This window comes from Salvelinus namaycush, unplaced genomic scaffold, assembly GCF_016432855.1.
Source record: "Salvelinus namaycush isolate Seneca unplaced genomic scaffold, SaNama_1.0 Scaffold786, whole genome shotgun sequence".
In the NCBI taxonomy this organism is placed as follows: Eukaryota; Metazoa; Chordata; class Actinopteri; order Salmoniformes; family Salmonidae; genus Salvelinus; species Salvelinus namaycush.
Genome location: NW_024061515.1, coordinates 63269 through 91060, shown reverse-complemented (window position 1 = coordinate 91060; position 27792 = coordinate 63269). Strand labels below are relative to the sequence as shown.

At 40.9% G+C, this 27792-nt stretch overlaps 2 protein-coding genes and 1 long non-coding RNA gene across 6 annotated transcripts in view; 1 reads left to right on the top strand and 2 right to left on the bottom strand.

Moving 5' to 3' along the window:
• Positions 1-467: 467 nt before the first annotated feature.
• Positions 468-8991, bottom strand: LOC120042812. 2 transcript variants are annotated; one of them, XM_038987623.1, is made up of 5 exons: positions 8554-8991; positions 8253-8279; positions 6527-6668; positions 6142-6280; positions 468-1268 (listed from the first exon to the last, which is right to left on the bottom strand). In XM_038987623.1, the coding sequence occupies exons 1-5, from the start codon at positions 8753-8755 to the stop codon at positions 1128-1130; spliced, it is 651 nt and encodes a 216-aa protein (XP_038843551.1). In that variant the 5' UTR covers positions 8756-8991; the 3' UTR covers positions 468-1127. The 2 variants fall into 2 exon arrangements, with proteins under 2 accessions (XP_038843551.1, XP_038843552.1); XM_038987624.1 differs by lacking the exon at positions 8253-8279 and having other exon boundaries at positions 8554-8988.
• LOC120042811 (dynein regulatory complex protein 9-like) overlaps positions 4787-27792 on the top strand; it is a 43574-nt gene continuing 20568 nt past the window's right edge. Inside the window, exons 1-2 of one of the 2 annotated variants that reach the window (XM_038987621.1) lie at positions 4787-4827; positions 13017-13282. The gene's annotated coding sequence lies outside the window, so the exon portion shown is untranslated. Of the gene's footprint in view, positions 4828-8854; positions 9126-13016; positions 13283-27792 lie in introns of those variants that run through there. The other variant, XM_038987620.1, reaches the window with a different exon arrangement.
• On the bottom strand, positions 12493-13982 carry LOC120042813. 2 transcript variants are annotated; one of them, XR_005476241.1, is made up of 4 exons: positions 13961-13982; positions 12834-12890; positions 12630-12729; positions 12493-12531 (listed from the first exon to the last, which is right to left on the bottom strand). It is a non-coding gene; the product is annotated as an uncharacterized LOC120042813 (long non-coding RNA). The 2 variants fall into 2 exon arrangements; XR_005476242.1 differs by lacking the exon at positions 13961-13982 and adding an exon at positions 12997-13047.

Here is a 27792-nt window from a genome sequence, read left to right as displayed (position 1 = left end):
AAGGAGTTTTTAGACTTGAGACAATTGAGACATGGATTGTGTATGTGTGCCATTCAGAGGGTGAATGGGCAAGAAGATATTTAAGTGCCTTTGAACGGGGTATGGTAGTAGATGCCAGGCTCACCGGTTTGTGTCAAGTTTTTACACTCTACAGTTTCCAGTGTGTATCAAGAATGGTTCACCACCCAAAGGACATCCAGCCAACTTGACAACTGTGGGAAGCATTGGAGTCATCATGGGCCAGCATCCCTGTAGAATGCTTTCGACACCTTGTAGAGTCTAGGCCCTGACGAATTGAGGCTGTTCTGGGGGTGCAACTGAATATTAGGAAGGTGTTCGTAATGTTTTGTACACATTTTGAGAAAGTATAAAGCGTAGATTCCCGGAGCGCCCTCTCTCTCTCTAATCCAGCATCGGTTTTTGATTCAGCCAGCTCCTGATTTGACCACAATAACAAAACAAAAAAAGACGGGTTCATTTAATAACAGCCATTTTAAGTGTTGGCAGCATCAATGTTCCCATGACGACAGACCACCACCGTTATTGTTGCTCTTTGTAGCACATGACCTTAAAAGGTTACTTATGCAACCGACAACTTCCTAGTCTCCTAACCCTTCCCCATACACCCACCCAACCCCTCTGACATGCAAGGATCTAACATGTGAAAGTAAAAGGAATATGAAAAATAAGATGAAATAATAATAGAAAATAAAACAACCCCTACTGAACATAGATAAGAGGAGGATGGAGAGAGAAGTCAAATGACTAATAATAGAAAATAAAAAAACACTCTTACTCGCCGTCCAACTGACTGTTTGTCTGGGACAATCTCGGTTGTCCATCTGTTCGTCCGTCAGTCTTTAGAGGCTGCAAGTCGTAAGCAGTCTGTGTGAGGACACAGAGGAAGAGACAGTCATCCCTTTCTTTGACGTACTCGTGCTCCCTCTTCTCTCTTAATTGGGGAAGACCTGTCTGGGAAGGCTGGGTGACCCTGTATGGTTGAGGGGGAGGGGGTTGAGGGGAAGTGGGGGGTGGTCGAGACGGAAAGCCATATAACGTACATTCGGAGAGCGAGAGGGTGGGTCCTGTATCTGTCCATCTATGAGTGAGTGTGGAACTCTGCTGCCCTACATGGCCAGAGGGTTAGTGGTGGTGGCAGGGGAGGTTGTGTATTTGGGCAGGGCCAGCTCCAGGAGCGCACGTACCGTCCCGGCCACCAGGGGGAGCCCTCTCTCCTCCAGGATGTGGAGGGGCAGGCACAGCTGGGTCTGAGGCCAGATGAAGAGCACACGCACACAGACAACAAAGGGAGGAGGGAAAACGGGAGAACAAAAAAGGGTATGTCAATGGATGGGTAAATAATAACAAACTACCAAAAGATAACAGAAATCAACACAAATGGAAATACAAACTCAACATAAGATGGAAAAGGAGGTGAATGGGATCCAAACGGCATGACCTTGAGGAGAGCATGGAAGCGGAGCAGGGAGCAGGTGTGCAAACACAGGCACAGGGTTACAATAAGTAGGGACTTGTGAACTGAGACACCCCCTGAACAACATATCCCACAGGAGCAAATATGGAGGGAGCAGGAGAGAGAGAGAACAAGCTGAACACAAGCAGAAGTAGCGAGGAGAGAAGACAGGCGGAAAAGAGGAAGGAAGTCACACCAAATATTTGGTTCATTTATTGTGAAAGGAGGAGCTCTGGGAAAGAGTTGAAAGGTCAACAACAGAAGACACAGGAGAGATAGGCACGTGGTTACACACACTGGAAGCAAACAGACCACTGACAGAGAGAACATACACACCGCTCTTCAGAGCCAGAGGAGACATTACTCCTTGTCATTCAGCATAGACCAACAAAACTACACACACAGCCTGCGTCCCCCAAATGGCACCCTATTCCCTATTGAGTGCACTACTTCTAACCAGGGGGCACATAGGAATCTGATTTAAAGTAGTGCACTATAAAGAATAGGGTCCTATTTGGAACAAACCACAGATTCACTCTGTCTCACAAAATATGTGCTTTGTCTTCGTATAGAACGGTATAAGAGCACTCATTGCGATATACAGTGCCTTCAGAAAGTATTCACACCTCTTGACTTTTTCCACATTTTGTTGGAACACACACAATACCCCATAATGTTAAAGTGGAATTATGTTTTTAATTAAAAATTAAACGCTGAAATCAATAAGTTTTTGTGACAAAATGTGGAAAAAGTCAAGGGGTGTGAAAACTTTCGGACGGCACTGTAGTCCTGCCATATCCTGGGGCTGATTGCAGTGGTGGGCCGTCAGGGCCAGCAAGGCCTTCTCTGCTGGTCTAAACATCATCAGAATATAATATATAATTTTTTTAAAATATATTTTCCCACAAATATGTATAAAATTATTCCCCAGAGTAAGGAGTTATACTCTTCATTTCATAGCTTTCCTCTTGGTTGCACTGCTTCCAGCCCCAGGTTGAGATTTGGAGGGCTGGTCTTTATGTTAAATCTTTTATCCAATCATATTCAGCCATCATGTGTTGCCAGGGGTCTAAAATCTGCCCTCAGGCCTTCAGAATCAACAGTGCGGGCGCTTGTAGCTTAAAGTGAATGGAAATGAAAATTTAGTGTCAACCAATCAGCTTTAGAGTTGGCTATTGTACGCCTGCTGGCTGGCTCCAGTGTTACACAGGAGCCAGCTAGCAGGCGTAGTGCGTGCACGTCTTTTGATTGGATTACCAATATTGAGAGGCAGGTCCTATGGGCAGGTCTATGCAGAACTTCAGAACTAGGAAACTGAATTTGATAAACTAATTAATTCACGTACTACTAAACTGTTTTTTCAATCCACAATGGCGGAAGGAGGAGAAGATATCGATTTGGTCGAGGATATAATTATAACGCCATTCTCAAGACGAACTTTTCAAGAAAAGTTAGACATTGTAAGGAGAGGTCGCCCGACGCCGATGCTACAAAGCCTGTCACAGGCGGGAAAGGGGTTCGTTCGCCACTTTCAAAGTTCCAACTACGAGCGCTATCAATGGCTCACAGGCTCCGAGAAGCACTGCAAACTGTACTGCTGGGAATGCCTATTATTTGCAAGTGATCGATTTGGTGTTTGGAGCCACACTGGCTTTGCAAACTTGAGTTGTCTAACCAAGGCAGCAACGAGACACCAAAAAACAGGAACTTTCTTTTAGGGGACACGATGAAAGTGCTGACTCCACAAACAAAGGGAACTACGTGGAGCTTCTTTCTTTTCTTTCTGAAAGCAACACAGATTTACAATACCACCTGTCCACTAACAAAGTGTTCATTGGGACGTCAGGCAAAATACAAAATGACCTAATTTATGCTATTGCTGAAGTGATGGGAGAAGAGATCAAAATGGAGATGAAAAAAGCTCCCTTTGTTGCTGTTATGGTGGACGAGACAACAGATGTGGGAAATGCAGCACAGCTCTCACTCGTCCTGCGTTATGTGACGGACACAGGAGTCAAGGAGCGATTTATCCGATTTGAAGATGTGACAAGCGGCAAGCGAGCTGATGACATTGCCGCTCTTATTTTCCGTTTCTTGGAGGAAAATGAATGTAGTCTGGATAAAGTTGTGGCACAGTGTTTTGATGGCGCAGCAGTCATGGCATCTGGACTCAATGTGGTGCAGGCTAAAGTTAAGGAGAGGGCACCGATGGCCTTATTCATTCACTGCTATGCACATCGACTAAATTTAGTACTGACTCAAGGAGCCTCAAAGCTTAAAGAATACAAGGTCTTCTTTGCCAACCTCAATGGCATTGCAGCATTTTTCTCACGATCCCCTAAGCGCACGCAACTGCTGGATGACATCTGCAAGCGTCGTCTTCCTAAGGTTGCACCAACGAGGTGGCAATATACATCTAGATTGGTCAATGCAGTCTTTGAAAAGAGAGTTGCCCTAAAGGAGCTGTTTAACCACTTACTGGAACATCATGATGACCATGACGGGGATACTGTGCTTATGGCTGATGGATTTAATGCACGTTTGGATGATTTTGAGTTTTGTTTTTTGCTTGAAACATTCAATGGGATTTTTAATTATTCGGATGTGCTTTTTGGAATTCTACAGAAACAAACTTTGGATGTACAATTCTGCCTGACAAGGGTGAACGAGTTTTGTGACACAATTGAGCGAGAGAGGCGCAGGTTCAGTCAAATCTACGATGACACAGCGTGCATCTCAAGTTCACCCAGCGCACGCAGAGGCCCAGCACAAGGAGACCCTCGCACATACTACCAACAACTCCACAGCAATATTTTGGACAACATTCTTTGCCAGATACGAAACAGGTTTCAAGACCACGAAAAATGAATGTTTCTCTCCCACCTGGACCCCCAGCACTTTCAGACCTACCGGAAAAAATTCCCGCAAACAGCCTTCTCCAGCTTAACAGAGAGTCACGGAACACTGTTCGACCTATCCAAGCTAAAAACAGAACTGACTAATGTATGCTATGACTGATTTTGAAGGGAAAAGTCCCTCTGATCTCCTTGATTTCCTTAAGCAGAAAAATCTGAATGAGGACATGGGGCAACTTTACACATTGGCATGTGTGACAGTGACTATCCCTGTGTCCACGGCGTCTGTCGAGCGGTCATTCTCGGCCTTAAAGCGAATCAAAACGTATTCCAGAAATGCTACTGGACAGACTCGGCTTTCAGCATTAGCCTCCATGTCGATAGAAAAGGACTTATTGGTGGAACTAAAACGCACAGATAGACTGTACAACAGAGTCATTGAAGTCTTCTTGAGGAAAGAAAGGAGGAAGGATTTTGTGTTCAAATAATCAGTCTTTGGTGAGTAGGCATACAATGCATTTTATTTTTTATTAAATGTGTATGTATGTTTCGCATTTTATTTCGTTAATATTAAATAGCCTATATATTAACAAAATAAAATGGCAAATAGCCTATGTTGCAAATTATTTGTTTTCTTTCTTTTATTTTCAGTGAATAGTTATGTGTCTTTATCATCACGGTGAAACTGCTTTGGGTGCGACAATGCGCTGTTTAGTGAACACACTGTATATTTTTTGGGGGACTTAAAAGCTCAAAGTTTGTGGACCAGAAATGGATAGAAGAAGAATATTAATATAACTCTGTTGCACTCGACTATGTTCTTGCCTATTAGGTGAACTGTACTGTATTGTACTCTTCCCCTGCAATTCTCTGAATAAAAATGTCAATTTCAAGGTGACGCAACGCCTGGTTATACTGCGTTTCTGTCTAAATGTATAGTGTCTAGAGCCATGGCATCATAATGATGGTAATAAGAGGTGGATTAATTCGGGTGGGACTGTGTAGGACCTCACTGAAGGCCCAGGCCCCAGGCCCATGGCACGCCACTGTAAAATGTATAATAGTATTATAAAAATGAACTGATTAAAAGGAATGAGTGGCGCTGAAGATATAGCGTCCAATCCCTCATCCCAGTAGGGGAGTATCAGGGGTGTATGTAGTAAGTCAGGTTGATGTAGGAACGAGTGGCGCTGAAGATATAACTGCCATAACCCTCTGTAGATTGTCAACTCCCAGGCTGCCTCTGGGGCCTTCCAATGGAATTATTGTCCGCAACAGTTCCATCTGTGTGTGATGATGGTGAACTGGATTTGTGGCACAATCACCCATTACGACCAAGAGCTGCGGCGCCAGTGGTTGGGGGAGCTGAGGTGGTGGTTGGAGGAGCTGAGGTGGTGGCTTGAGAGCTGATGGTGGTTGAAATTGGGGCGAAGAAATCCCTTACTGCTGTCAGATTGGCCCTCTGCATTGCCAGGGAACCCGAGACGAACAACTGCCGTTGTTCAGTCCTCAGCCCATGGTGGTTCCACTGACTGGCAAACACAGCAAGATCTCTGTTCACCCGTGGCAGGAACACAAAGTGCAGTGCCCACAGGTGCACCTCATTGTTGATGTCGATGATCTGCTCCGTCTCCAAGAAGGTGAACAGGTCATGGTAAACGTCGGAGACTCCATGCCAGACGTCCCCCCACAGCCGCTCTATCCTCTGGTTGTGAGTGCTCCTTCCTCAGAGGGCACTTCCCCTCTCAGCACACCTGAACTGCTCCATGAAGGCACAGATGCGGTTGTTTTCACCACCCGGTCACATCTCACCTGGGATGGTACTCCGTAGCTGGTGATGGCTGCTTCGAATGACTCCATGACTGTGGCGGTCCTGTTGTTGTCAGAGGCCTTCAGAAACACAACAAGTCTGCTGTAACCATCCACAGCACCATGGATAACAATGTTACACCTAAAAAACAAGATGCATTTGTTTTACAAAACCATTTTTTGTCTTTCTGTTTTTATTGATATCAGCTCTTTGATCCTCTCATCCAGCTGAGCATCTGACAACAGTGAGTAGGACCTGAAAAGCTGAAAATGACTAAATACAAAAATAACACAAAAAGATACATCAATCATGAATGTGATCAAATCTAGAGGGGATGTAGAGATCTCCCTCGTGTTACAATTGCTTTATTAGATTACAGTAACTTACCTCATGCGCAACTTGACCACAGAGTGCGACACATTGAGAACATCTGCCATTTGTCTGATGGTCATATGACAATCTATGAGGAACTCAAGCTGCTCCTTGGTGATGTGATACCGCCTCCCCTCCAAAGGCGCTTGACAGGACACTGAAATAAAAAATACAATAGATAATTACAAAATACACTCCTAAAAACTTTAGGTTAAAAGACTATAAGATCACCATATAGAATATAGGAACAACATTATAGGCCAACCAAATGTTTTTTCATTGATTGACTTGATACAGGAGACTTAACACAGGACAGGTGCTTCTACACCTGCATTGCTTGCTGTATGGGGGTTTAGGCTGGGTTTCTGTACAGCACTTCGAGATATTAGCTGATGTACGAAGGGCTATATAAAATAAACTTGATTTGATTTGACAAGTAAAATGATACAATCTCAGCCTTTGCCACACATGCCGTACAAAAAAAATGATATAAATATAACAACTTGGCATTTTCGTAAGGTTCCCGTTGTTGGATGTCATTTGCTTCTTGTAGGAACTCCTCTGCAACAGCAATTAGATTGCTGGCCATCTCTTCATCAATCAAATGACCACTTGCCCACCGAAGGCTCCGCAATATGGTCTCTAGCCTGAAAAATAGACCGCAGACCCGACGGGTCCAGTGACATTTTATCTGTATGTAGTTCCCCTAAAGTGTTCTCTTGTCTAAACTGTGCCAACTGAGCCTCCGACATATGAAGACAACCGTGCATTGACAGGCGATGCAGTTTTAACTAACGTACTTTAGCTACAAACTAGCTAAAAAAAGTATCTTAATTCAACATCGCTAGCTAGCTGACGTTACTGTACAGCAGTAACTAGTTAACGTTTTATAGATTCCTGTCACGCTCGTCTTTAGATGAACGAGAGGACCAAGGCGCAGCGTGATATAAATACATATTTTTAATAGAAGAAACAAACACTAATACAAACTAGACAAAACAACAAACGACCGTGAAGCTATCAAACGAAAGTGCAGACACAAGTAACTAACGTCAAAACATAGACAATTACCCACAACCTACCTAATGCCTATGGCTGCCTAAATATGGCTCTCAATCAGAGACAACAATAGACAGCTGTCTCTAATTGAGAACCAATCCAGGCAACCATAGACTTACATAAACACCTACACTGAACACAACCCCATGAACTCTACAAAAACCCCTAGACAATACAAACACCCTAGACTAGACAAAAACACACAAACATCCCCCATGTCACACCCTGACCTAACTAAAATAATAAAGAAAACAAAGATAACTAAGGCCAGGGCGTGACAATTCCATAATTAACGTTAGATTATGAACAATTAACTTTATCTAACTATCTTCAGTACAGTTAAATATCAATGGCAGGCAGATTTAACGTATTTAACGTTAGCTAGCTAACGCGGTTGGTAGTTAGGTAACGTTAGTGTTATATTATGTAGTTACTTTTTTTGCAGCCGTTACACCACTCACTCTCAACACCTACGTTAGATAGCTAACGTTAGCTAACATTAAGTTACCGTTACCTGGCTATTGATGGTTGAAGTCCATCTCTTCTGTCCGTGAGCAGCAGTCTGGTGTGCAATCAGAGATGGTAGATTTACAATTTTCAAGAAATTGGGCTGCTATTGTTAACTAACTAGCTAATTTTACCTCGGAAGAACAGAAGTTGAGTGAAAGTCTTTCATCAGTACCTGAGACCTGGGCGGAGTCCAAACGACCTTTAAGCAAATGTGATCATCAGTGCCAAAATCTTTGACTCATAGCATATGTATCGGTGAATCTTTGTGGCATATGAAATACGAGTGAGAATGTAAATATGTGCAATAACTACGTACAAAATTAATGAACGTGTTAAATTATTGTGTGACCTGGAGTCATATTCAGGTCCTGATTGCTAAAGAAGCTTATTTGACGTGTCAAATAGTGTTATTTGACGTGTATCTTTTTGACACGCAAAGACTCAAACGGCGTTCCATATTGCTGTCCACTTGCCTCGTGGCGCCGACTGGTTGGGATTTGTAAGGCAGACTTTCACAGTATCCTCAGAGTCCGATATTCCTTTGATTTCGTCTTTCAGTTGAAGCAGGCAAGACACTCCCTCATCCTCTGATTCCATTAAATCTTCCTTCTCACAGTAATCTTCCATCAATTTGCGCCGCAAAGCGCGATGTCTCTTTCCTTTTACTTCAGTCATCTACACCTCCTATTCCACAACTACACACAGGTGCCGTAAATTGTCCTCAGTTAAAGTCCATAAACTCTGTTCGATTTCATCCAACGTTTCCCTCTCTCGACTCATATTGTCCTACTCACGTGGCAACAACGACAATGCAGGCAATGGCAAGATAGCTACACTCCGTTAGGTGGTTAGCATGCTAACGTTAGCTAGCTAGCTACTCTCCCAATGTCTCTCACTCGTTGTCCGTTCCAGGAATATGGGCCGGTGCTCACATGAAAATACATCTCAGCGGTGCCTCCACATTTGTTACCCTTCCAATGAGCTTATCATATAAACTACAACGCGAAAAGTACGGTTTACTCCACTTTTTATCATGTCAGCACAGGTAACAACCGTTTACAGTCTTTCTTTAGTTTTCATTCTTACTCTTCACAATTCACTTAAACTATATTTATTTATTTCCCATGGACCTGTATTAAGCACCTTACATTTAAATGGTACCTGATTCAAAAGTTGTGGACAGAAATGTGGGTATACTATAATACAAGTTAAAATAATGACAAGCACATCTTGTTCTTTTTGAATTCAGGTTTTATTAAGTAAGGGTAGCTTGGTGATCATGTCTACATGTAACAGTATTGAGATCCCCTCTGGGACCAGAACTGGAATGAGTATTACTAAACCAATATACCCTGAACTATACAGACACACAGCAATGTAGTGCTGCTGACCTGGGTTCAGGACCCACTAGGGGAGTCACCCTACATTCTAAGGGGCGGCACGTAGCCTCAAGGTTAGATCATTGGGCCAGTTACCGAAAGGTTGCTGGCTAAAATTCCGTAGCCGACAAAGTGGGAAAATAAATAATGATGTCGCTGTGCCCTTGAGCAAGGCACTTGTGGGTGTCTCAGGGGGAGTTGGGATATGCCATTTTTTTTTTTTACCATTGCACAATTGTGTGTAAATTAAAATGCTCCATCATTCTTGCCAATGCAGGTTCGTAGTGTTGTAATACTGTAGCTACTCTTTGACTGGAGTTGGGTCTTGATAGGAGAGACTGAGTAAGAAGTAGTAAAGCCCCTGCCAACCAGGAGCTCTCAACACTCCTGTTCTAAGTCCTCTGTGAACTTCCTGACCTTGAACAAGACCTCCATGTTGACTGTGGGTTGCGTGGTATATAGTGAGGGCAGCATGTCGGACTGGAGGGCAGAGGGACACACACAGAAGACAAACAAAATCATGAGCATGGTTCAGCAATTACACAAATGTGAGAGTCAGTTTGCAATGCCTGGATGTGTATGTTGAAACAGCATGTTCCAGTATGTTTGTGAACAGTGAATGTGAGTATGTCTGTGCTGTGAATGTGTGTTTCTTACCATGCAGATGGGCTACAGCAGCTTGTCGCTAGGCACATCCATCCAGGTCAATTCTATGGCAGCCGGGTCACCTGGCGAGCACGGGGTCAGAAGGTCATCCACCATCAATTGACTGGTGGCACAGGATGGCCCTCGCACCTAGAGTACCATCACAAACAACAAAATATCTTAAAATCTCCTAAATTGTAGAGAAAGAGATTCACCTTTAGTGTGCTGTACAAGAGTGGACTTCAATAGAGTTACCATACAGTATTAGTAGAAACTTTTTTAATAAATCACAAATGACTGAAATTACAGGATAGACAGATAGTCCTATGTGTTCATATTATTATATTTCTACAATGTCAAAAGTGTGTATTATTTGCAACGAAACTGAACCCGTTTGCAAATAATTAACTCTGAGACGTCAATAGGGATCTGAGCATGGTACTTTCAAATTAGGCCTACTTTTCCACCCCAGACCGAGTAGGCCTACTGACGCAGAAAAATGTAAGCTTCAACTGCTGGCTAATCTTCTTCCTTGGCTTAACCCAACGAGAGGTCAAAAGTGTTTTCCAAAAAGCTGTCTGGGTTTAAATTTATTTTATTGTTCAGAACGTGAATAGCTTAATCAATTGATAGTGACAGAATTAGATTATTTCCAAATTAAACAACAATCCCAATATGCATCATCAATACTTTCCCGGGTATTCCTATTTTACAGCTTGTTTCTAGCATTAAGTATCGCGGACCAAAGCGCTGTTATAGATAACTGTATATAATCACATCCGTTTCATTTTCTTCAAAATCTTAAACTAACAGTGTACTTTTTGCCCTTTTCTTTAAGAAAAGGTAGGCCTATGGCATACCCTCTCATTCATAATAGCTGTAAGTCTTAACAGATACAGAGGTGGGCTATTTAAAGAGTGCATGGCGGGTGGAGGAATTGACTAACATATCTATGGATATAGCAGCCTATAGCCTCTTTTCATCTGTCAAACAGGTAGACCTACCTCTTATTTCTTAAATAGGAAGAAATAGGCTGCAACACATATCCCTAATTAAAATGAAGACGTTTAAAATGAATAATGTTTACTCAAATTTACATACTTTCAGCACCATGAGCTGTCCATTTCCGATTGATTGTGCCGTGGCTGCTGCTTCAAGTTTCAGCACCACAATGTAAGTTACTCGAATCTGACTTCTTGTGAGGTCAATAACTCTGATAAACCTTTTTTGATATACTCAGAGGACCGTTATTAGCATGTTTTAACCACTCCTTCATTATTACTGAAACAGGATTCAAAGTGGTAAATATAAAGATCCAGTCTATAAAAAAACTGGAGGCCCCTTACACTTCAGTGTTGTGATGCAAAAATGCTAGAAAAATTTATAGCGCATAGAATTAAAAGGTATTGTCGGACATTATTAATTATAATCAGACATGTTTTTTTACATGGACAATATATTTGAGATCATTGAGGCCCATGTTGACAAGATGTTGGGGAATCACTGGAGGGGAATATTGACCAACTGAGCATCTCAGTGTACATCTCAATAAACACAATAGGTGTTTTGTTACATTTCAGTCTTCTGTGAAATATTTAAAGTGTCATATTGGGGTGCAAACTCAACAATGAATACATTTAAACTACATCTGACATGTTACTGTTGTCTTCTTATTTAAGCCATTGACCATGTGTGTGAGGTGTAAACAGGATGTACATAAATGGGAATAAACACATGACATAGAAAATAAAAATATTGACATTTAGGAATTCAAAATGCACCTAAATATATTTTGTTCTGTCTATGGAATACATTAAAAAAACATGTAAAAAAATAAATATCTTAAATATGTGTATAAAATATACTTGTCTGTACAGTAAGTAAATGCAGGAAATCCAAAATGCACAAACATATTTTTTTGTAATGTCTAAAATAAAATATATGTGTATAATATATACTTGTCAGTAAAGTAAAGCAATGCAGAAGCAATAAGCATTGTAAACGATGATAGAACACATCAAATTAATGTGAACATGAGGACACAAAGGAGAGATTTAATTAAAAGATCATCTTTTAATATATTTTTAATGCTGAAAAAATCTATGTATGGCAAATCCACTCTGGGCAAATGGCCTGTTGGTCAAAAATAAAAAATAGTTAACATTCTTGCTACTTCAGCCATTTGCTATGTTAAAGTAAAATCTCAGTTAATGATGAATGGATACAATTTGGAAGGATTTTTCAGAGTCATACCTCAGTAGGGTAGAGTGTCAGGTGCCACAACCATTGGTGCCATGAGGTCAAAGTGTGAAGGAGGGAGCAAGCCAGAGAGCTGTCTAGGAAGCAGTCCAGGCCCATGGCTTGGAGGCTTTGAGTTAGTCCAATCATTGTAATTCATTGTAGGGTATCTGCTGCCCCATAGACCTGCTGGTAGTTTTGGAAGGTGTTAGCAGGGGATCACCAGGGACATCTATGATTGGCTGACAGTCTTGGTTAAACCACATGTATTCTAAAGCAATATTCACCTGCTTTCATAGAGTAAGGATTCACTCCTTTGGGGACACTGCCAGTGTTCCCCTGATATCCATATGTCCCCATCGGTGGAGGTGGTGGTACACACTTGTTCTGTAAAACACATCAACACATTTTCCAAATTGTTAGTAATATTATCACAGTTGAAATACAATGGTTGTTCACTGTTTTTAATTTCATTGAATTTAAGTATGTACCTCAGCCTTGGGCTCAGTTTTGTTAACCCATCTGTGCAGAGTTGGATCCCAGACAATCTGAGGAAGAAGATGTTAGCAATGTGAAGCAAGCCACAAAAAAAATAAAACAAAATCCACTCAATTGTCTCTACATAGAATATAGTGTTAAGAACCAGTTCCTTACAGATCTGTCTTTGTCCTCAGGTAGATGAACCTCCTTCTTATTAGCTCTTCCACTCCCAAAAACCCAGCTGAGCCAGCCTCCACTGTTATTGTGAACAGCAGGGGTCTCGGGCTCAGCCACCGGCCGGCTGCCAGTCTGGCACTGAGAAGTGGCCTCGGAGTGTTCCGGCTTGGTGATGGACATCATAGCAGGATGCTCAACATATCTAAGTCGGACATCTGTAATAAGTGGGAGAAGTCAGGCCACTCTGCTCATGTCACCATACAGAACAATTACTGGCTGACAGGTAGGAACGTCTGGCTCTGATACTCTGTTTACAACCCAATCTTAACCTACACGCAGGGAGGTTACTCCAGGACTCTGCGATCGCATTGTTTTGGTTGCAAAATCAACAATTCCCTGCATATTATGCGAGGGCTTACAAATTTGACCAATCGCCAAACTATTTCTGCATAAAATAGTCACATCATCACAATATTATCGCATAGAACTTCCCCATTACCACAGTACAAAAAGAGGGCTCGCAATTTCAACCAATCACCGCACATTTACTGCATAATATGGTTCAATCAAGCCACACATCAACACAGTTTTTTCCCTTGTCAGCGCATTTTTGCAACAAATTGGACAAAACAATTGCATATTGCTATGCAAAATGTCATAATTGTTGCTGCAAAATCTAGCATATTTATCCGCAAATATCCAAAAAATCCATGCGAAATCCTGGAGAGATTCACTGGAGTATGAAAATGTATACACTCACTACTGTAAGTCGCTCTGGATAAGAGAGTCTGCTAAATGACTAAAATGTCAAAGTAAAATGGAGCTAAACCTGTTTTATGTAGAAAATGCATGAAAGTATTACAGATATACACTCACATGAGCCATACATTTAACCTATCACCGCTAATTCTCACGCTATCACAATGGTAAATTCTTTACTAATTAGGTAAGTTTAAGTGACCTCTTCTCTTGGAATAGAAATCCACAGGTGGAGTACACGCTCCACCATCCCATTTCCACAGTGGTGCCACCGTGGGGATGATGGGAGGTGGTTGTGGATGATTGTGTCCATTCTTCACAGGGACACTGGTTGCGAGGAAGATCTCCTCCCTCTCTGCAGGGACACTAGCCTTTGGGACAATCCACTCCCTGTGCGCAGGGACGCTGGCCTTCAGGAGGATCAACTCCCTCTGTGCAGGGATGAGGCCTGATGCTCGGAGGATCTCCTCCCTCTGCGCAGTGATGCTAGCTGCTGAGAGAATCCCCTCCCTCTGTACAGGGACACTGGCTGTTTGGAGGATCCCCTCCCTCTGTGCAGGGACACTTGATTTTTGGAGGATCCTCTCCCTCTGTGCAGGGATGAGGCCTGATGCTCGGAGGATCTCCTCCCTCTGCACAGTGATGCTAGCTGTTTGGAGGATACCCTCCGTCTGTGCAGGTACACTGGCTGTTTGGAGGATCCCATTCCTCTCAGCAGAGACACTAGCCTTTGGGACAATCCCCTCCCTGTGCGCAGGGACGCTGACCATTGGGACAATCCCCTCCCTGTGCGCAGGGACGCTGGCCATTGGGACGATTCCCTTCCTCTGCGCAGTGACACTGGCCATCAGGAGGATCAACTCCTTTTGTGCAGGGATGAGGCCTGATGCTCTGAGGATCTTCTTCTTCTGCGCAGTGATAGAAGATGCTAGAAAAATCACCTCCCTCTGTGACGGGATGAGGCCTGATGCTCGGAAGATCTCCTCCCTCTGCGCAGTGATGCTAGGTGCTGAGAGAATCCCCTCCCTCTGTACAGGGACACTGGCTGTTTGGAGGATCCCCTCCCTCTGTGCAGGGATGAGGCCTGATGCTCGGAAGATCTCCTCCCTCTGCGCAGTGATGCTAGCTGCTGGCAGAACCCCCTCCCTCTGTGCAGGGACACTGGCTGTTTGGAGGATCCCCTCCCTCTCAGCAGAGACACTTGCCTTTGGGACAATCCCCTCCCTGTGCGCAGGGACGCTGGCCATTGGGACGATTCCCTTCCTCTGCGCAGTGACACTGGCCATCAGGAGGATCAACTCCTTTTGTGCAAGGATGAGGCCTGATGCTCTGAGGATCTTCTTCTTCTGCGCAGTGATAGAAGATGCTGGAAGAATCCCTTCCCTCTGTGACGGGATGAGGCCTGATGCTCGGAAGATCTCCTCCCTCTGCGCAATGATGCTAGGTGCTGAGAGAATCCCCTCCCTCTGTGTCGGGATGAGGCCTGATGCTCGGAGGATCTCCGTCTTCTTTGCAATGATTATAGCTGCTGGGAGAACCCCCTCCCTCTGTGCAGGGACACCGGCTGTTTGGAGGATACCCTCCGTCTGTGCAGGGACACTGACTGTTTGGAGGATACCCTCCCTCTGTGACGGGATGAGACCTGATGCTCGGAGGATCTCCTCCCTCTGTGCAGTGATGCTAGCTGCTGAGAGAATCCCCTCCCTCTGTACAGGGACACTGGCTGTTTGGAGGATCCTCTCCCTCTGTGCAGGGACACTGGCTGTTTGGAGGATCCCCTCCCTCTGTGCAGGGACACTGGCTGTTTGGAGGATACCCTCCGTCTGTGCAGGGACACTGACTGTTTGGAGGATACCCTCCCTCTGTGACGGGATGAGGCCTGATGCTCGGGGGATCTCCTCCCTCTGCACAGCAACTTCGGCTGCTGTGATGATCTGCAGGTATAATATAGAGAATATAGTCATTCCCTAAAAAATCAACCACTTGGAATCTATAACATCATTGACACATACACTGAGTGTATTAAACATTAAGAACACCTTCTCTTTCCGTGACATAGACTAATCAGGTGAAAGCTATAATCCCTTATTGATGTTAATTGTTAAATCTTCTTCTCAGTGTAGATGAAGGGGAGGAGGCAGGTTAAAGATTGATTTTTAGACAATTGAGACATGGATTGTGTATGTGTGTCATTCAGAGGGTGAATGGGCAAGACCAAAGATTTAAGTCCCTTTGAACAGAGTATGGTAGTAGGTGCCAGGCGCACCGGTTTGTGTCAAGAACTGCCATGCTGTTGGGTTTTTCCCGCTCAACTGTTTTCCCTGAGTATCAACAATGGTCCACCACCAAGGGGGAGGGCAACTCAATAGGAAGGTGTTCTTAATGTTTTGTTCACTCAGTGTAGATCAATCCCTAGCATATACTTTCATTTGTATGTGTACGATACTGTAAATACAAATTATATTAATGTTATCTACAATATATTATAATACCGTAAGCCTCCCTGCTGCAGGGGCATTTCCTCCAACAATTTTGAGCTGATTTTCTTCACTTGAGCAATATTTTGTATCTTTGTTAATTTTCACATTTATTGTGTTTGGAATGGCACTGTTACTACAGGAGATGATGCTATCATAAAGTATTTGATGTAAGTATGTAGGATAATTACCCATAATGCTCACTGACTGGACATTCAAAATTACCATGGCAATTATTGACGCATTAACATGCAATCGGAAACTTGGAACCTCAGAGTTAAAATGAATGTAAGTTATCAGTGTAAAGCTTCCTACTGGTTGATTCTGATACTTCACAAGTGGGAAACTTGAAATCATCATTCCATAACGAGTTAGCGAGTCAGAAATGTCAGAATTTCCTAGTTCCGACTTGAAGGGCCTTCTATAATGTAGGGCCGGTCAGTAACCAAATAATTTTACTGTGCCCAATCGCACACAGACTTTTATGGTCACACAAGTTGCCACCGGTGGATTCAAAATGAGTAGCCTAACAATTATTTACATGGCCCCAGGTACATTTGAAACCAAATGATTTTTCTGTGAGAAATCAATAATAGTTGCACACATAGGGTAACAGTGAGCAATTGACAGTGAGCAATGAGCAAGATAAGCATAGACGGGAAGTTGACAATAGCTTATTATTAGTGTAAATAAATTGTATTTCTATGGTTGCAGTCCTCAGATTAATTGCATTGAATTGAATTAATCAGATCCAATGATTTACTGCCCGTAGGGTGGGGTACCGCTAGTCATCATTATTATAATCACCATCTCAATCATTATCACCATACCATCATAGACTTATTCTTCTGTATCTGAGACTCATCTGACACTACCTTAGACATGGCAGTCTGCAACTCAATACACTGCCCCTGCATGGTGTTCAGCGTCCCCTGCATGTGGTTAATCGAATGCTTAACATCGTTCAGCAGGATCTGAATCTCAAGCCTGCAAGAAATCAGGCGGTTCAACATACTGAGATGACGAGAGGCTTCAGACCATGCCCATTGGACCATCTTTAGGATTCTTTCTCACTTAACACCAATCTTATTAGGAATGTAACTTTGTGCAGAAGATGTTACTATAGTGTTATTTAGAAGAAAAAAAGTGTACTTTGTCAGGTGCCAAAAGGATGACGGGATGTCTCCCTGCTCCAGTGAGCTCTGCTGGCAGGTCTTGCTCACTGTTGGAGGAACGGGAGCCAAATTAGAGGAAACATATCTATGGTTGTTCAGCAATGAAACATTCATGGCATAATGGGGATTGTCCCTCCCTGTGAAAAGAATAACAGCTGGGGTTTACTTTCTCACTTTTAGATAATGTAATACAATCTTTAAACCCATCAGAAGTGTAGTGCTTACCTCCATTAAAATATTGGTCCATGTTATTTATGGCTGCATTGTCCCAATGTTGACCACTAGTTCCAACTTGTGATGAGAGGGTCTTGATGAAACGATCAAGTCAACATTTTGTTAGACATTTCAGAGATAGCATTAACAATTGTACATGAGACAGTGCTTCCAGATATTGAGGTACCTTCCTTCTGAGATATGTAAAAAAAAAAAATATGGTGTGTGTACTCACATGAAAGGTATCCATGATTCTAGATTAAGCCAATCATGTACGTGATTACCATCCTATGGGTCAGCAATGGAATGATTGTTACACAGCTTTCAGGCAACTTTATGTCTTGGGCCTGGATGAATCATTGAAATGCAAGTAATGTTGTGAATTTGTGATTCATAATTGCCATTATAATTTTGAATATTCCATCAAAGTTATTTGTTTTGACAGTCAAAACAACTCAATTTTACGATTAATCACTTGAATTGAGTAACTTGAGTTGACGGAAGTAGCAACTTTATATTCTGACCTAAACACTGACTTGTGCAATGCCTAATGTATGCATGTTATTGGCCATTGGACTGCTCAGTCAAAACAACAAACTTTTACGATGAATCACTTGACTGGGGTAACTTAAATTCGGAACTAAAACATTAAAAGTAGGCTATAGCTTGACGCATATCCTTACCTTGGACAAGCGTATCCAAAAGGCCTATCCAGTTGTGCGTGAAGATACCTTTATGTAGATAAAAGCGCGGTACGGGTTGAGACACGCTCGGTATTGTGAATCTGTAACACTGCTATTAAAGCACGTTTTCATTTATAATTTACACTGTAGAATGACCTGCAAGCCAATCAGAATCGAGTTTTAAACAATACCGTGGTTTCCATGGAACGTCACAAACATATTAGGCCACTTGCGTCACAGATTAGTCACTGAACATGGGTTTAATAGCTATATTGGCTATATGTACAGTATATGCACATCGTATTGAATTGAGATTACATTTACTGCACCACTGTAATTATGTAGCCTAATCCTATGAGGATCATATGTAAAATGTCAGAATCATGGCACATGAAAACATAATTAAATTGACTGCAGATTATAAAATTCACTGTGACACAATATCAATGTAATTCCAATTAAATTACGTTGAACCAACGTGGAATAAACATTGAATTGATGTATGTACCCAGTGGGAAGTGATCAATTCGAAATTATTGAATACATACAGTACTACAAAGAAAGATATACAAAAATTGCTTCGAAAAGATCGAAAAACTCTAATTTCCCTGGGCCAACCAAACGTAAAATGTATGTACGGATTACTGTACATCGTTTTGGATGAAAGCGTCTGCTTTCAAATCTCTGACACAGACATATGTACAATCTCGCAATGTTTATTTCTGACGCTTTCACGTTTGCGGGATTTTGTGAAGTAAATGATGAGCAGGAGAGCTCCATGAAATCAGTGATATGGTAAAGATTGCGACATGAGAGGGTGTAACATTTCTAGCTGAGGAACAATTTTGGGGTTTTCTCACAAAGTTTATAGTTTTAGACTGCAGTTGCAATTTGTTTTTTTCACAAAAAATGATATCTAACCATACAATGAATAATTTTGTAATTAATCAAACCTTTGACTGATATTTTTGACTATTTCCAACGAACAAGCTAGCTATCGAAAAGTGTCAGCGTGTGTAGTTAAATTAGCCTGCTAACGTCTTCATAGCTAGTAGCATGTAATCAGGACATGACCAAACTGTTGCTGAGATAATGGATGTTGAAACTTCCAAGGAGAAAAGAGGCATTGTTGAAACTCACTCATATGCTTGCGGTGTAAAAAAAGGGGGGTGAATGCGATTCATACCCGAATACCCCAACCAAGGAGCAGCTTCCATTTGACAAAGAAGCTCTGAATCGTCTGTGGCCGATAATTGAGAGAGCAAGGAAGGAAGGGAAAAGGGCATACTTTGCGGGAGCTAAGGCTTTTGTTAATGGAAGGGAAATTCACGCTGACGCCTAGTTTGTTGACTGCTGGACTTGTCAAGTGAGTTGTGCAGGACTGAGTTTTATTTGCTAATTTGATAAAACTAGATATTTATTGAGGAAAGAGCATTGTTTGTGTGAGCCAAACTTTTTTTATATATATATTTTTTTTATGGCAGGGAAATTCGCACTGACACTTAATGTTAGCTTGATGGCTATTCGTTTTTACCAATCTATGGTACAATGTTATTTGCAATTGTATAAATATATATAATTTAGATCAACCACTTACGTGGTGCAAAGGTATGTTTCTATTTGCAACTAGTAAGACCTTTTCTTTTTATGAGAACCCGATTCATGTGAACGTATACAAGTTTAATATTCTTCATATAGTCACTTTGATAGTAAATGTCCATTTCTGTTTTTTTCTATTAATGCCAGGGGAATCTGTCATTTTTTGAAAAGAAGATCTTTATTTTTGTATTGTAAGGGTAAGAGTGCCGACTTATTTCATTCAAGAAACTCATGCCTGTTGAACAGATACTGCGTTTTGGAAGTGTCAATGGTGATGATATGAATGACATTTGGTTTTCATTTGGTACTAATCGGTCAGCAGGTGTTCCTATTTTAAAAGGCAACTTTAAGGCTCATATATTGAGTCATGAAGCAGATAATACAGGGAGATGGATTATACTATTGGTAGATGTCAACCATGTTCAATTCATTGTTGTAAATACTTAAGCTTCCAATAACAAGTCAAGTAACTGTATTTTATTTAGAGACATTGAGAGGAAAATAAGTAAAATTATGTCTAAATTTCCATTGGCCAAAGTAATATGGGGTGGAGATTTTAATACAGTATTACATGATAATCTAGATAGATGGCCTCCTATGGATAGCAATTCTGTTTGTGAGATAAGGAATATATATCTAAGGTTAGGTGTTCTAGATATTTGGAGACATAAGAACCCAGATAAGATTATGTTTACATGGAGTACCAAAGATTTATCTATACAATCCCGTATTGATTTCTGGCTGATATCTGAAGAGGAGCGTTTGTAAGATCAAGATGAAAATGGATGGAAGAGGGAGAGAGAAATACAAAATATTTCTTTACTTTAGAAAAAAGGGCAGGCGAAAAGACTTCCTTCCATATGTCAGTTAATGATTAATAATACTCCCAATGAAAATCCAAAATAAATCTCTCAGCATGTTTCCCAGTTTTATCAGAATCTGTATACATCAGCCCATCCAACTTCCAATATGGATCTTTTCTTAGATAATGTAGCAAACATTGCTAAGAAGATAGATAATGATTTCAGGGATTTTTGTGATGAGTTATCTGAAAATGAGATAAGACTGTATTAAAAGCCTTAAGGACAATAGGTCCCCTGGAAATGATGGTTTAATAAGCTAGATTCATAAATCATTCAATGATAAATTGATTCCTTTCATTCTTGCTATGCTTCCTTAAAGCAAGGTGTAATTACTTTGATTCAATGGACATGGGTGGGGGAATATTTGTGTGACGACCTAAAATGAGGGCAGAAGCTCACCAGCACCCCATCTTATATGTCCAACCACCCTGAACGTCAGACTCTATTGAAGCACATACAGTGGTGTAAAGTACTTAAGTAAAAATACTTTAAAGTACTACTTAAGTAGTTTTGGGGGGTATCTGTACTTTACTATTTATAGTTTTGACAACTTTTACTTTACTACATTTCTAAGGAAAATTATGTACTTTTTACTACATACATTTTCCCTGACACTCAAAAGTAATCGTTACATTTTGAATGGCTAGCAGGACAGGAAAATTGCCAGTTAGATGTACTGCCAAATTCACTAAAATTAAGTTGGAAGCGACTTATGGTAGAGTAATGAACATTCAATTCTCTGGCAGCAGCTCTGGTGGACATTCCTGCAGTCCGCATACCAATTGCACAATCCCTCAGAACTTCAGACGTCATTGTGTTGACGTGGCATTGTGTTGTGACAAATATGCACATTTTAGTGGCCTTTTGTCCCCAGCAAAAGGTGCACCTGTGTAATGATCATGCTAGTTAATCAGCTTCTTGATATGGTGCACCTTTCAATGTGGATGGATTATCTTGGCAATGGAGAAATGCTCACAATTCTTTTTTTTTTGGCGTACAGAACATTTCCGGAACCTTTATTTTCAGCTCATGAAACATGGGACCAACCTTTTACATGTTGCGTTTTTTTGTTCAGTATAGTTTATTACAAATATAGCCGTATACAGTCCTCCAGATATCTGTTGACAAGGACATACATCACTGTGTATTTGTTACTTTGTACATACAAAAATGGCCAAACTTTTTTTTGTTTGTTGTCATTTTCCATTGTTACTAACTTGTACTGGTTAAAAGTATAATTAAAGAAGAAGAAAAAACATGTATGTTTTGCAAACCATGTTTAGTACATCTAAAAGAGACAATGACAAATTTATGGTTCAACAAGATATTATAGTCATCAAAAGGGTAGAATTTTAGCATTGATATACTTATGATACAGTACTTTACAGCTTTGATTGGTCACAGAATATATGACATGAAGGGGTGATGTAATTATCTGAATTACTGTAGATTTGAATAGTTTAGTTAATCAAAAGTGAAGTATGGTTATAGGTCCAATGGGTGTTGTTCATATACCACTCTCAGACTCAAAATCAATATATTAGATACATACATATCATCATATTGACAGATTATTGCTATGAACTGCTGGTTGCAAGTTATATTACCCTGTTTGTATCTTTTGGAACAATGGCAATTAAGTTGATTAAAATTAAGTAGAATAGATAGATGGGCTACCACTGGTGTCACAGGCATCACAGGTCTTGACCACCATGTTGCGATGCTTCTTTAGGATCACGTTGTTGTTGTCATCGTAGAAGAGTACAGAGATGGGACTGAGCTTGGTGGGTGAGCAGCACGCTTTGGAACCTCATCCGGCTTCAGAAGGTGAACCTGCCATTGAAAACGGTAAATCAGACTCATTCATACATGCACTTTCATATAGTCAATGATAATATCCTGTTATAAAAGAGATATGGGTTATTTAAGCAATAAGGCCCAAGGAGGGGTGGTATATTGGCTATATACCACAAACCTCAGTGGTGCCTTATTGCTATTAGAACACCTACTCATTCAAGGGTTTTTCTTTATTTTTACTATTTATTTAACCTTTATTTAACCAGGAAGGGCTCATTGAGATTTAAAATCTCTTTTTCAAGAGCGTCCTGGCCAAGATAGGCAGCACCAAGTCATTACAAAAATGACAGACAAAAAACATGAAAAACTACAAGTAATCTAGTAGAAACCATTGAATCCACAAGAGTATAACAAAAATCAAAAACAGCAAATTAAAAACATTGACAGGTCAGGGAATCAGTCTCAAGATCATTCATCAGTGATTTAAAAATACCAATCGGGACAAGTTCTTCCAGTTTAAAAGTATTTTGTAAGGCGTTCCAAGACGATGGCGCAGAGTACATAAAAGCCCTTTAACCAAATTCAGTTCGGACATTTGGAACAGTTAGCAGGATAAAGTCCAGCGAACGAAGAGAGTACCCACCACATTTCTGAACAATAAAAATGCCCAAATAAAAAAGTAGTAAACCCAAAATGGCTTAATAAATCAAAGTATACCAGTGACTGAGCCTACGAGTGACTAGAGAAGGCCAGCCAACCCTGGTATACAAAGTGCAGTGGTGCATAAGGGTTTTGCAGTTTAAAATAAATCTCAAAGTACCATGGTAAAGGGTGTCAATTGATCTCAAACACTGAGCGGAAGCATTCATATATAAAATATCCCCATAGTCTAGTAAAGGCATAAATGTAGCTGATACTAGCCTCCTTCTGGCTTCAAAAATAAAACAGGCCTTATTCCTAAAATAAAATCCCAATTTCAGCTTCAATTTTTTTGTAAGTTGTTGAATATGCAATTTAAAAGAGAGGCCGTCATCAATTAAAATTCCAAGATATTTATATGAGGTTACAACCTCAATCTCCTTGCCCTGACAGGTAGTAATAGGTGAAAGGTTCAGAGGTCTATTTCTTGCTTTAGAAAACACCATTAGTTTAGTTATGTCAGTATTGAGGATAAGCTTCAATTGACACAAGGTTTGTTGAACAGTATAAAAATCAGTTTGCAAGTTCTGGAAAGCTTTTGTAAGAGATTCATTTAAATAAATAGTGAATAAGCGAGGACCAAGTACAGAGCCTTGGGGCACACCATTAAAGACAGACAATTTAACAGACATAAGCCCATCAAATTGAGTGCACTGAGTTATATTAGACAGATAGTTAGCAAACCATGCAACTGCATGCTCTGAAAGACCTACACTCGACAATCTCTGCCTTAGTATAGCATGATCAACTGTATCAAAAGCCTTAGAGAGATTAATAAAAAGTGAGACACAGTGTTGTTTTTTTGTCAAGGGCTTCAGTGATATAATTTAAACCTTCATGGCTGCTGTAATTGTGCTATACTTCTTCCTGAAGCCCGATTGGTACATTGATAAAATAGAGTTAGTAATTAAAAACTCTTTTAGCTGTTCACTCACAAGGGTTTCAAGTATTTTCACCAGGGGTGACAGCTTTGAGATTGGCCTATAATTATTTAAAAGAGTTGGATCTCCCCCTTTTAAAAGTGGTAGGAACAAATGCTGATTTCCAGATTTTCTGAATATCATTACATTCCAGGGTTAGATTGAACAGATATGTAAGTGGTTCAGCTATGAAATCAGCTGCCAGATTTAAAAAGCAGGGATCCAAAAGATCAGGACCTGCAGGCTTTCTCTGATCTAAGGATTTCAGGGCTAAATGTACCACCTGCACTGAGAATGGCAAAAAGCTAAAAGTTTGACCAGCTCTCACTGGTTCATCCACACAGGGTTGTACAGAGACAGAGGACACTGAATCAAACAGCCTACCAGATGATACAAAGTGCTCATTGAAACAATTCAGCATTTCAGTTTTGTCATATACAGCAAGAGTCCTTCAAAACACATGACGGTAATTCAGTAACATTACTGTTACCAGACATAGACTTAATAGCCTTCCAAAACTTTCTTGGGTCATTCAGGTTATCAGTGGTAACAGACATAAAATATTCAGACTTGGCCTTCCTGAGAAGAAAATAACACTTGTTTCGTAATTGCCTAAAAATAAGCCAATCAGCATCAGAACATGATTTCCTTGCTTTAGCCCAGGCTAGATTACGGTCGTGAATAATACAAGACAGCTCAGAAGAAAACCATGGATTATCCCGCCCTTTAACCCTGAACCTGCTGAATGGGGCATGTGTGTTTACTATTTGGGGAAAAAAACATAATGAAAGAATATCCAGGCAGTTTCCACATCAGGGATAAGCTCAATCTTGCTCCAGTCAAAATAAAACAAATCATGAAAGAAAGCCTGCTCATTAAAACACTTCAAATTTCTCTTACGAATAAAACGTGGGTTTATGTTAGGAACCTTAGTATTTCTAACAGCAACAACAGCATAATGGTCACTTAAATCATTACAAAAAACACCAACCGCAGAATATTTATGTGGAACATTTGTTAATATCAAATCAATCAGGGTAGATTTATCTGGGCATTTAAGATTTGGGCGAGTGGGTGAGTTAATCAACTGGGCAAGATTCATAGAATTACAAAACATTTTTAAATCATCAGACACCGGTTTTAACCAACACCAGTTGAGATCACCAATCAAGAACATTTCACTGTAAAGAAGTTTAGACATAAGGTGCGTCAAAGAAGAAAATGCTATTTTCTACATTGTTGAATAATAGTGTAGACATCAAAACTATGAAATAACACAAATGGAATCATGTAGTAACCAAAAAAGTGTGAAACATATCAAAACATATCATATATTTGAGATTCTTCAAATAGCCACCCTTTGCCTTGATGACAGCTTTGCACACTCTTGGTATTCTCTCAACCAACTTCACCTGGAATGCTTTTCCAAAAGTCTTGAAGGAGTTCCCATATATGCTGAGCACTTGTTGTCTGTTTTTTCTTTACTCTGTGGTCCTACTCTTCTCAAAACATCTCAATTTGGTTGAGGTCGGGGGATTGTGGAGGCCAGGTCATCTGATGCAGCACTCCGTCACTCTCCTTCTTGGTAAAATAGCCCTTACACAGCCTGGAGGTGTGTTGGGTCATTGTCCTGTTGAAAAACAAATGAATTATCCTGAATGGCGCAGTGGTCTAAGGCAAGCTGTGCATTTAGAGATCCTGGTTGGAGTCCAGGCTCTGTCGCAGCCGGCCGCGACCGGGAGACCCATGGGGCGGCACACAATTGGCCCAGCGTCGTCCGGGTTAGGGGAGGGTTTGGCAGGCAGGGATGTTCTTGTCCCATCGAGCTCTAGCGACTCCTGTGGCGAGCAGGGCGCAATGCACACTGACAGGGTTGCCAGGTGTATGGTGCTTCCTCCGACCCATTGGTGCGCCTGGCTTCCGGGTTAAGCAGGCATTGTGTCAAGAAGCAGTGCGGCTTGGCTGGGTTGTGTTTTTGAGGACGCACGGCTCTCGACCTTCGCCTCTCCCGAGTCCATACGGGAGTTGCAGCGATGAGACAAGACTGTAACTACCAATTGGATACCACGAAAAAGGTGTAAAAGTAACAAACAATTGTTTTTATTTTTTTATAATAATTTATTAAAACAAATGATAGTCCCACTAAGCCCAAACCAGATGGGATGACGTATAGCTGCAGAATGCTGTTGTAGCCATGCTGGTTAAGTGTGAATTCAAAATAAATCACAGACAGTGTCAACAGCAAGAATCTAAAATATATTTGGATTTGTTTAACACTTTTTTGGTTACTACATGATTCCATATGTGTTATTTCATCGTTTTGATGTCTTCACTATTTTTCTTCAATGTAGAAAATAGTAAAAATAAAGAAAAACCCTTGAATGAGTAGGTGTTCTAAAACTTTTGACCGGTAGTGTAGAGCCTTCAGGGCTTTTTTCCCGTGTCTGAATTTGGTCAACATGTCCTCCAAAAGACTTTATAGCCCACTGTAGCAAAGACTATACTTTCAGGAGTTAAACAACACAATAAAAAAAATCACCTTGTTTGTCTCATTCTTCCAATCTAGCTAGTGACTTTATAAAACACAATATTTGGTATTTGTATTTTATATTATACCAACGATATAGGAAAGCATCTGGTGGCAAAATAGCCAAAAACATAAGATTATGAATTAATTAAAGGTTTACAAATATGCCCAATCAATAGAACATTATGTCAGAAAACAATAGTCTAAACCCAATGTCTCTACCATATATGGTTGAAAAGTTAACGATGATTTACTCTGAGATATTTAACCTCACAACACCAAATATGGAACACATACAACCAAGTGTGGTGCAGTCTAAACTAGTAATGGTCACAGCAAATGATCATTATTATTTCATCAACACTGTCAAGTACAAGTATATGAATGTTATAATATTGTAGAGAACAAGCTAATGATTAATTCTATGTAATTTCTAATGACATAAGGCAAAGAAAACAACGTTTGGACATGAATTTCGTAGCTCCCTCTTGAATTGACCCTTTTTCTCTCTACATTGTATAGCAAGTAAGTGAATATATAAAAAGAATATGTCATTCATCAGACGCTTTTATCCAAAGCGACATACAATAAAACCTGCTGTCGTTTATGTATGGGTGGTGACGGGAATCGAACCCACTACCCTGGCGTTGCAAGCGTCATGCTCTATCATGGTCATGGGTGCACCTCAGCCACGCTCAAGGTCCTAAACAATATCTTAACCGCCATCTATAAGAAACAATACTGTGCAGCCGTATTCATTGACCTGGCCAAGGCTTTCGACTCTGTCAATCACCACATCTTTATCGACAGACTCAACAGCCTTGGTTTCTCAAATGGTTGCCTCGCCTGGTTCATCAACTACTTCTCCGATAGAGTTCAGTGTGTAAAATCGGCTTCCTGTAGTCCGGGCCTCTGGCAGTCTCTATGGGGGTGCCACAGGGTTCAATTCTTGGTCCGACTCTCTTCTATGTATACTTCAATGATGTCGCTGTAACGATTGTCATCTGGAGAAGGAGAAGAGGACCAAGTAGCAGCGTGACAAGTATTCATTATACCTTTTAATCAATAAAAACACTTATAC